Source organism: Triticum urartu, chromosome 2A (assembly GCF_056163025.1).
Source record: "Triticum urartu cultivar PI428250 chromosome 2A, HENAU_Tu73, whole genome shotgun sequence".
NCBI classification, from domain to species: domain Eukaryota; kingdom Viridiplantae; phylum Streptophyta; class Magnoliopsida; order Poales; family Poaceae; genus Triticum; species Triticum urartu.
In genome coordinates this window covers 358,052,052-358,062,663 of record NC_141874.1, presented here as the reverse complement: position 1 = coordinate 358,062,663, position 10,612 = coordinate 358,052,052, and the positions used below count along the sequence as shown (strand labels likewise).

Sequence of the window (10,612 nt, the reverse complement as noted above, 5' to 3'; positions counted from 1 at the left end):
TCATCACTGACAATGGCTCTTAGTTCACGAGCAACCTTTTCAAAACATATTGTGCTAACCTTGGAACGCAGATGCTACGCTTCGGTGGCACACCCACAGAGCAATGGCTAGGCCGAACGCGCCAACGCGGAGGTCCTGAGGGGCCTCAAGGTGAGAAGCTTCAAGAAGAAACTCGAGACATGTGGCAGGGGCTGGCCCGATGAGCTCCAGTCCATGCTCTGGTCCATCCGCACCACCGCGACAAAGCCCACGGGCGAGACCCCGTTCTTCCTCGTCTACGGGGCTGAGGCGGTCCTCCCTTATGAGGTCAAACATCGCTCCCCACGGGTCTTGGCATTTGACGAGGCATGCCAGGATGCCTCATGGGGGATGGACCTCGTGCTGGGGGAGGAACACCGCCGTCAAGCCTCACTCTATGCAGCGAGGTACCAGCAGGCGCTGCGGTGGTATCACTGTCGTAGCGTCCGCTCCAGGACCCTCGAGGTGGGTGATCTCATCCTGAGGCGGGTGCTCTCCAGGGAGGGGCTTCACAAGATCTCGCCCACGTGGAAGGGCCCGTTCAGGATTGGATGTGTCTCCAGGACTAGCGCCGCACGCTTGGAGACGCAGGATGGGGTCCCCATCTAGAATTCCCGGAACATCCAGCATCTCCAGAAGTTCTATCCGTGATCAAGGCCTCCACTCGTGACACTCTCACGTAATAATGAGTTGGGGCTGTACATGCTCCGGAGTCTCCTAAGTGCCGCCCCTGGGCCTCACGAGGGCTCCCACCCACGTCCTAGTGGAGGCCCCATGCTCCGCGCTGGTGGGAAGACAAGAAGACTAGTGTAGGTGCCGGAAGCGGCTGTTCTTTTGCTTGCTTTTTGTAGCTGGTTTGCAACTTCTTGAATGAAATTTGAACTTTTCTCATCTTCATTGAGAGGTTTGCGAATTTTTTCTCCTTGCATCATTCACTCTTCCAGGTCTTGCCTTAGGGGGAGTGGCAGTTGCCCGTTGCTCTTCCTCGTGCATCTCGCACGCGGGGCTGGGCATGGTGTGTGCGCTCGGGCCTGCCCGCGAACACACCTCGCCAAAGCCTCAGTGTGCTGGCCTTTGGCATCTTTATCCTCGCACGACGCTCTCAAACGAGCTCACGGGAACACATGCCCTATTGAGTCCATGGCTCCGGGCATCACGACGCAACGTGCCAACGGGGACTAGCCCACGCTCAGGGCTCGCGCGAGGCATGGCACCTTCGGAGGGTCGTGATGCCATCATAACTAAAGTGGACGGTGCACCTCCCATGCAAGTCGCGCGCGTGGGCGAACGGCTGCCACCCACGGTTTAGGAATGTGTTGCCGGCGGCAGTGACCTCGACCTCCACCCATGAGCCCTTACTGCAGCAGCCGTCTGCCTGCAGCCAGAGGTCGTCGGGTCCCCCGACCGACATCGCGTCCATGAAGAAGCGCGGAAGCTGGAACCAGATGTCCACGGGCCTCTCCGACCACACCATGAACTTTGGAAACGTGACGTCCGAATAGGAGCACGGACGCGACGGCTGAACGGCTGCCACATGCCTTCCCCCATCATCGGGGCCGCCCCGGCCGCGACATCCGGAGGCGGCGTCAGCCTTCGAAGGGGTGCGTCCGCGCCCTCGAGGAGACATCGCTGGTGTCGTGGCGTGCTTACGGGGGCACCTGCGACTTCTCTTGGGCGGCGGTGAGCCTGGCCCTTCCTTGGGGGCCTTCCCTTTTTTCGCGGCGGAAAACCTCCTCACTAGCGCCATGGACGCTCTGGCAAGACGGTGGGGCGAAGAGGAAGGAGGAGCGAGTGGCGAGAAGATGAAGATGATTAGGGTGCTCCGCCCCCTCTCACATTTATAGCCGAGGGAGGCCAATCGCCGGCCTCTCGCAATTCCAAGCAATGAAGGTTTTTTTGCATGCATCAGGAAGTTGTCAAGTCGAGCGGTTGCTGAGGCTGCATGGGGAAGTGGAGATGCCAATGTCCCATCAGGCACCACGCGTCGGCTCCGTTCGCGTGTGATTGGGGCCTACAGCGCTTTGCCTCAAAGCCAATCCCAAGCGCGCCTTGGGCCTGGGGGCTACTGTCGGCGTCCTAGGAACCAGGGTACCTAGACTTGCCTGCGTGCGGCCCATGGCGTGGCTCCGTCGATGGCCTAGTACGACCCATCTTCGGGACCCTCGCAAAGGGCCAAGCCTTGCAAGGCGGACGACGTCGAGACCTCCGGAGGGAGCGCCCCCCCTAGGCTGGCTCCGAAGGAGCGGAGATTTCTATGCAGGCACCCACCTCATGAGGCTGAGTTGATGCCAGCCATGACGACCAAGCCCAAGCGGGCGCTAGTGGGTGCAAAGAAGCAGGTTTCCTCTTTGGTGCTAAGGAGGCAAGCGCAGGCGCGGGGTCCCAAGGAATCAGCCAAATGTTTCCACTCCCGTGCAACAAGACCAAGATAACGAAGATGGCACGATGGATGTCATCACCGAGCCCACCACATCGTCACGACCAGAAGCACTACAAGAAAATACACTTCCATGATGATACATGTTTGTCACAGTAGGTCACGTTTTTTGTCATGCATGTGCATCCATGACGATTTTATGACAGAATCAATATAGTCATACATGTGCTGTCGTAGAAGTGTTCCATGACATTACCAAAATTATCGTCACAGAAGTGTCCACTTCCATGACGATAAATCGCGCGTCATAGAAGTGCTTTCGTCAAGGGTCGCCGTGGCATCCACCGTAACGGGTTGCCGTTAAGCTATCGGGTTCTGGTTTGGATCCGATAACCCGTTAATCGCCCGAACCAATGGGGATTTTCCACGTGTAAAATTCTGAATGGCCAGAGGAACCACGTGTCGGCTCGCCGTTGGGACAAATGTCATCCACTCATGGCACAGAAGGCGCCTATCATACGTCGACACGTGTCACGGCCCAATAGAGGCCCATTCCAGTGAGAAGGCCGGCCCGTTTGACTTCGAAAGGTAGTGGGCCGGCCGACGAAAAGCCTTTTAGCGGCCTGTTCGCATATAACCGATTTACAGCCCGCTAAGTCACGACCCGTTACGGCTTATCCGAATTAGGGCACAGTAGCGTCATCTGGGCCGTCCAATATGATTTCAGCCTGCTGTTACTTCTGGCTCTTGTATTTCCCATGATGTCTCTCAGTCCATATGAGGCCCTTCGCAACTCTTAGCCCATTAATGGCCCATGGTGAAACTGGCCCGTAATGAACAGTGTATCGCTTTATATCCATTAGCGGCCCATTAGTCCGTCAGCCATTTCCAGCTCGTGTTAACTTTTGGCCTTCTAAGGGCCCATTTATTCTTGGGCCACTACTACAGGATGCTACTAACGCGACACTACGATTAGAGACCCTTCAACGAAACTATGTGCGACGCAATAATCACAAACGGTGGTGTAAAAAACTGTCAAAAAGGTGCAAAATGTTCGCGATGATGTATGCATCAAACACGGTTCAGATTTTAGTTGCGTGTGCGATGCAGGGCATATGGTTCAGTTCAGCTAACTGTTTGTGATGAGGAGGAACAAAAGAAATGGGCAGCCAGATGAAGGCGTGTGCGATAAACAACATACGGTTCACTCGGATGAACTGTTTGTGATTAGGCAACACAAAAGAAACGGTCAGCCAGATCAAGGTGTGTGCGATATACGGCATGACGTTCATTTGGCCTTGTCGTCACTGTGTGACCTCTGTGGCAACCGTTCGCTCCCACTAGCCTCTTCTTGTACCGTGGCAACCGTCCACTACCTCTTCGCCTTTCCCTCTTGAATTTGAACTGTTGTCGCATGCTCTTTCTCCCTCCATTTGCCTTCACCCTTCCTTCTGCCATTGTTCGATCGTCTTCTCCATGGAGGGAACAGGCCAGAAACGACCCCATTATTCTTTCCCCAATCTGAAAGATGACGTGGTGGAGGAACTCATTGATCGGTGCGACGTCATCACCTCGGCTAGCACGGCAGGTTCATTCAAGTCCATTCTTGAATCAACAAATAACATCATTGCAAAGAACCCAAGGGTTCAGGAGCAGTTTGATCTCCCCTATCTTCTTTGCCATGACGCTGGTCGCCGGTGTGGGGACGACGGAAGCATCGCCTTGTGCAAGTTGATGCCGCTTGATAATGTTACGTGTGATGTTAAGATGCCATCGCTCGAGGGTAAGGCTTGGGCAGGCGCAAATGGAGATTGGGTTGTTTATATTGGGTATAATGCGAGTGGGAACTTGTGAATGTGTACACTCGTCATCGGGTTCCACTTCCAAAAATCACAGCCTGCCCTGAGGTTGAGCACACAGATGATCTACGTATGTTCAAATATGATCATGGTGACTGTCGTCTACAGAAGACAACAATTTGTCGAGTTCCCAACCGCTTATGGGATTACAAGAACTATGAAGTTGTTGCTATCTTTGACAAGCTTGTTGCCATCCTTACTTCCACGCCTCGATGGATATTGCTCAAAAATCAATTTTTCTACACGGATGAGTACTGTGATGCAAGTCAATACGAGGGTCTTGTGTTTGCTGCCACCACTCATGGCACTGTTTTTGCATGGAATCCTTATGGTTTCGGTACGTTTTTCTTCCACTGTAATCTCTACTCCTAATGTCGTCTCAGTTGGTAGTCTTTGTTCCGGGTTTATTTTCATCCCACCATTTTCGTCCGGTTTTTTTCGTTGTTTTTTTTTTTCGTCTCCAACTTCCACCACCATCGCCCCATGCTTCTTTTTTCTCAATCGATTTTTCCCCTCGACTCAAAAACCTATCGATCAACTTCTCTCTCTCTCTCTCTCTCTCTTGATCTCTCCAATCTCCTATCACTTGGCCATGTCTCTTCTAGGGTTCCCATTTCCGCCGCCTCCCGCCTTCCTCCTCCGCCGCCGCACCTTGCCCTGGCTGCCTCGTGACCCAAACCCGCCACCCCTCTGCCTCTCCCTCTTCCTCTCCCTCGTACTCTCGTCGCCTTCTCCACCTGGACATGGACGCACCCGCCCCATTGCGCACGTCTGTGCGTATTTCCCTGCAACGTCCCCATGTCGGGATCCGCCGCCGGCAGTCACTCGAGCGGGTTGGGGGCATGGACGCAGCAGCCGCCCCATTCCCCGCGTCAGTGCATCCTCGCGTAACCCTAGAGCATCTTCAACGTGAGATCCGCCGCTGCCCGCCGTCTTCACTGCTCGCACGAGCTGAGCCGGCGAGCCCTCGGTTGTCTGCTCCCTCGATCCCGCCGCTCTCCGTGGTGCCATCTGCTGTGAAGGCCGCTGTCCACCATCGAAGGTCGTCGGTCAGTTTGTAAGGGACATAGTATAGCTCCTTGTTTACTTTGTTGGTCTGACCTTGAGGTAGTGTATCTGATGTCTTGAATCTTGATCTGAAAAGAAAAAAACAGTTTTTACAGAAGTAGCATTTCCAATTTAGTTATATTTTGTTTCATATGTATTCCAAATTCTCGCCCTTGTGTTATCTTCAGGGGGGTTCGTGTTAGTCATCTGAGCAAAGAAATCTGTTGCCCTTGTGCTATGTCATGTATATTGTTAGACCTCTATCGTATATGTGGCATATAACTACACTATTGGCCTTCTTGATATTTTAAGTATTTCCCTGCTAAGAAGGTTGAGCAAGGAAATTTCTTCCCTGTTAACAGTACAGTGGAGCTTCTTCATTTGTATTTATTCAACCTCTATTCCCATTCAGGTTGTTTTCTTAAGCTACCTAAAGGAGCTCTCTATTGACATCAATTTAGGAGGGCCAGCAGTATCCTTGATTGAGTACAGGTGTGTGCCTCGGCCTCCAGTCTGAATGAACAACCCTTGTATTGTCTGGTAGTGACCTATATGTGTTTATGGTTCATAAGGGAATAAGAAAGGCCGGTAAGATCGTCTTCTGTTGGTGAAGGTCTGTGTTATAGATTGTTACAACCATTCTTTAGCTCGAGTTTTTTTAATTGGAGAAGCCAAAAGATGGATTTCACAGGTCGACAAAAAAGGTTGATGTACATTTATAAACCGCCTAGCATGGATAAGTACACCCAATAAACATTGCAATGCATCCATAGGCTGTTCCGTGATTTTGTAATCTGTGACTCTTGAAAACTTGCTTTTATGTCCTGACTCAATATTTGTTTTGACCATTGGCCTTCCTAGCAGGATGCTTGCAGTTCCAATACCATCATGACTAATTTGTGCAGTCCTCATTTTTTAATTCTGAGCCTTTTGTGCTTCTTAGTTGTGATATAGTTTGACTAGGAAAGGCAACAACAAAACTACGTCCTGGAAATGTCATTCTGCTTGGTCTTATGAGTTTACTGAATTGAAAAACTCTTGTTTCAATGTTTTTAATGCTCACACCATTATGTCAAGCAAAATTATGGGGTACATGTCTTTGCTAATACCTCCAAATTATTCTCTACAGTGAAGAATCAAGCTTATCTATTTTAGATCAGTGTTTTTTGTATTCACTAAATAATGCCAGGGGTGAAGCCTAAACTAAGCAGTGTGCGTGAGGAAGGCAAGCGTGCTGGCGAGCGTGGGGGCGACCATGATGTCGCTCGGAGAAAGGGTGCACATGGGATTACTACCCATTGGGTCTGCAAATATGAGAGGTAAATGTTGTCACTGTAGTGCAAGGCGCGTTCTAAGTTTCATCTTCGCACATGATTATGGGCTTATGGCATCTGATCAGCTTTCTCTGGACATGCGTAATTGCAACATCGTCCTGATCTTTCCAAAAATAGATTGTCTATGATTATGAGAGTCACCACAAGAACAGACGAAAGTGGCGAGACTCGTTACGAAACAATGCAAATTCTTTACCCCTAGGACAGTGACAGTGCTAACATTCATGTATGTATGTTAGGAGTTACAATATGACATTTTGTTTATGTATGTTAACATTCAAATATGTTTGATGAGATCAATAATGTATATACGAGATGTGATAAAACTGAACATATGTTGTACTCGGCATATTTGATTAAATATATTAACTAACGAACCCATACTTTATTTATCATCAAGTGGCAAGGCATGGGTATTTAGCTCTAGTTGTGTGTGGGCTGCTCGAGCTGCGCGCCAATGTGGAGGCCCTGCACCGCCGCCGATGGGCTGATTTTGTTGCACGTCGTGGTGGGGACGCCCGTGTGTGCGCTGCTTGTGCTGGGCGCTGATGTGGTCGCCCCAGATCAGATGGGACGCCGTTGGAGCTGCCGCGGGATATGGTGGTGGTCCGTCGATGGAGCTGGGAGCAGACGCGGAGGCAATGGGCTCGACTCTTTGTGTGCAACTCATGATGACTTGGAGCACTGTCATGGGAAGTTTTTATTCATCTTTACCTATATTTATTGGATTAGGTTCCATTGGTAGGTGAGATTCTTATCCTAAATGCTTTATTCTATTTTTGCCAAGACACTTCTCCTTAATATGTTTAATATTCATAATAAATTTCTAATGCATTTCTAATTAGGATTTTTTTCTAATGGTGATTAAATCTGTCATAGCGTCAACAGGTTAAAGACGATGTACCCTTTTCCCGTTTGGATACCAACCATTGCATTCAGCAGTCAGATCTGTTGCTTATTTATTTGTAGAATCAAGTGGGTTAAAAGCATCTACTTTTAACTATTAACGACACTTCAATAAAACACTCTTTTCTTATTTGTGTGAGTACTATTTGTTTCACCTTTTGCACCTCATCATCATAGCATCTGGTTTCAAAAATGAATGACTACTTGCGAAGGTATTGTTTTTAGTTTCTACTTTTTGGTTCAACTTCTTTGATTTTCAATAGTTGGTCCATTAATCATCTAAAATTTTCAGTAAGATGTTTCTACATCATATTCTTGAATGTTCCTGATTTCACATCCATGGTATCTGCTTTGCCTTAGTACCTGTTCAAGCTTCACTCATGATTTGTTTCTTTCTCCCTATCAGTCTTACCATTTTGTTTTGCTTGCTTTACCTTGTAGCTTCTTCCAGTAGTTGTTTTTTTCCTTTATGTCAGAGCTGCTCTGTCACACTTTTTATGCTTTTACGATGTCCTAATAAAAGTTTTGTGTGGGCAGATAATTTTTTGCTTACTACAAACCGTAAGAAACTGAAGCTTACTGATTTGGGGCTTGCACGAGAGGAAACTATAACTGAAATGATGACGACTGAAACTGGGACATACCGATATGGACATAGAGGTTATAAATCACTCTTTTCCACACTAGATAGTCAATATTAAAAAAATTAGGAACTAAAGCCGAAATAAAATGGTTCCTGGATGTAGTTTCTCGAGTTGATTCTTCAAATTATACATCAATTTTGTATGCCCTCGTGATAAATTCCCCCCTGAAGTTTCTAGAGCGCACTGATTTTAGGACCTTCTATACAAAGAGAAATCTGATGCTCTAGAATTTGTGTATGAAGATTTCTTTAATAACAATCGCGAATATAATTATATTCTTCAATTAAGTAATAATAATGTAATATTGCATCCTATCATTTACAATCAGATAGACAGGTGACCTTAAGTATAAGGTTTCAAGCTATTTAACGCTCAATACTTGTTATATAATTCTCCGTGGTAACATCAACTGAGTTGGGCATCATAATTGGCACTGAACATCCAAAGTTAAGTTAGTGCTCACCATTTCACGATTATATTTTTGGTACTGATATTTTCATATTTCCAGTTCGTTGAAGATAGAGATCTGGCATTGTATTGAAGCTCAACTCTGCACGAAAGTGTACAACTTCACTGTTATGTTCTGGCACTTGAATTTGCTATGCTTTTCATGCCAGGAATTTCATGCTAGGAATACTTACACGTTCATTCTTAAATCATCTTGTTATATGGCATTGTAGATCTGATGGAAAAGAACTTCCGTGATATAGGCCAGGGCGGAGGACGTTATCAATGGAAAACATGGCTCCACATGAAGGTTCACTTGCCAATAGTCTTCAAGAAGATGCGAAGGTCATGGTTTTGTGTTGATGACCCTTGAAAAAATACCTTCTCATTTTCTTGTTTGAAGGAACGCTAGGAGGAATTGAGGATGCGAAAAATGTACAGAGGAAAGGGAGACTAGGAGAGGTGCACGGTGAGGCATTGATGAATCCTAAAAAGAGAAACTTTTGTCACGGTGTTCTCATATCCAAACTTGAATCAAGTATGCTTTTTGAATGGCTTGCACTAAAGCAGATTATAATTCTTATACTTGTGTTTTAAATTGACTACATGTTGTTGTCTCCTCTTGTATACATGTTTCGTAACTACCATTTTGTGATGGGTTGTTAAGCTACCATTCAAGGGAATGCATGTTGACAAATGTATTGATGCTTCCTTGAGTCTACTAATAATATATTTGTAATGTATTTTTCACTGAAAAAAGCACCACTAATAGCACGCTGTAGAATTTTCTAGCTAAATAAATCAATGTACACTGCCTCGCTAATAGAATGCCATAGTGCGATATAGCATGCTAATAGTGTATTTTAAGGCCGCTCCTATTTTGTTATAGCGCGCTACTTTTTTCATTGATTTTTTAGAGTTTATCTCTACTCCTAATGTCTTAGTTGGTAGTCTTCGTTCCACGGTTAATTTTCGTCCCACCTATCGTGGTTTTTTTCGTCCTCCCTCCCACCTTCCAGCGATTCCCCCCTGAACTGCTGCGCTTCAGATCCACCTGCCACCTCACCGGAGACGAACACCGTCGCGGATGCGAGCAGAACGGGACCAGACCGAGCATCCGCGCCTGTTTCAGTAAGCTAGTTGCGCCCGTCCTCGTTGGTCGTGCCGCACACAGCTCGTCGGAGCCCCTAGCCGCGCCGATGCGGTGGTCGGTGGGCGGAGTCGCATGGTCGACGGTCGCGGTGATGCGCTAGGGGGAGGGGAGATGGCCGAGATGTTGGAGTGAGTGGAGAAGATAGGTGAATGAGCCACAAGACCGGCCACGGCATGGAACTGATGCGGTGGTCGGCGGGCGGAGTCGCGCGGTTGCGGGGTCGGCGACTCGCACGGCGATGCGGTGGGGAGAGGGCGAGAGGTGGCGGGTGAGTGGAGAGGACCGGTGAGTGAGCCCCAAGATCTACAGCGACATGTGACAGATCGACGGTCGGCGGGCGGAGTCGCGCGGGCCGGCTCGTCGAGGCACGCGGCGATGCGGCGGGGGAGGGTAAAGTGCGAGAGGAATTGAGTGAGTGGAGGGGATAGTGGTGAGTGAGTGGGGTTAGGGTTGGGATACGGCGGGGGGAGGGGAAAAGGCGAGGGGTGGCCAGTGAGCCTAGAGGCCAGCGTGCCAGATGGGCCGTCGAGCCGGCCCGTGAGGCAACTTTGTCATGCCTGGGCCGGGGAGGCCAGCACGCGTGCCTGTCCGAGAAGTGTCGTGCCTGGCACTACCGATATGGAAATAGAGGTTATAAATCACTCTTTTCCACACTAGATAGTCAATATTGAAAAAATTAGGAACTAAAGCTGAAATAAAATGGTTCATAGTTGTAGTTTCCCGAGTTGATGCTTCAAATTATACTTCAGTTTGTATGCCCTCGTGATAAATTTCCGCCTGAAGATTCTAGAGCTCACTGATTTTAGGACCTTCTATACAAAGAGAAA

At 48.5% G+C, this 10,612-nt stretch overlaps 1 protein-coding gene and 1 long non-coding RNA gene across 2 annotated transcripts; both read left to right on the top strand.

Annotated features, from left to right (window-relative positions):
- The first annotated feature begins 213 nt into the window (after positions 1–213).
- On the top strand, positions 214–627 carry LOC147985109 (uncharacterized). Its single transcript, XM_087541413.1, has one exon. The coding sequence runs from the start codon at positions 214–216 to the stop codon at positions 625–627; it is 414 nt and encodes a 137-aa protein (XP_087397539.1).
- A 4,007-nt stretch (positions 628–4,634) lies between these two features.
- LOC125537215 (uncharacterized) lies at positions 4,635–9,337 on the top strand. Its single transcript, XR_015616455.1, has 2 exons — positions 4,635–6,620; positions 7,036–9,337. It is a non-coding gene; the product is annotated as an uncharacterized LOC125537215 (long non-coding RNA).
- Positions 9,338–10,612: the final 1,275 nt, after the last annotated feature.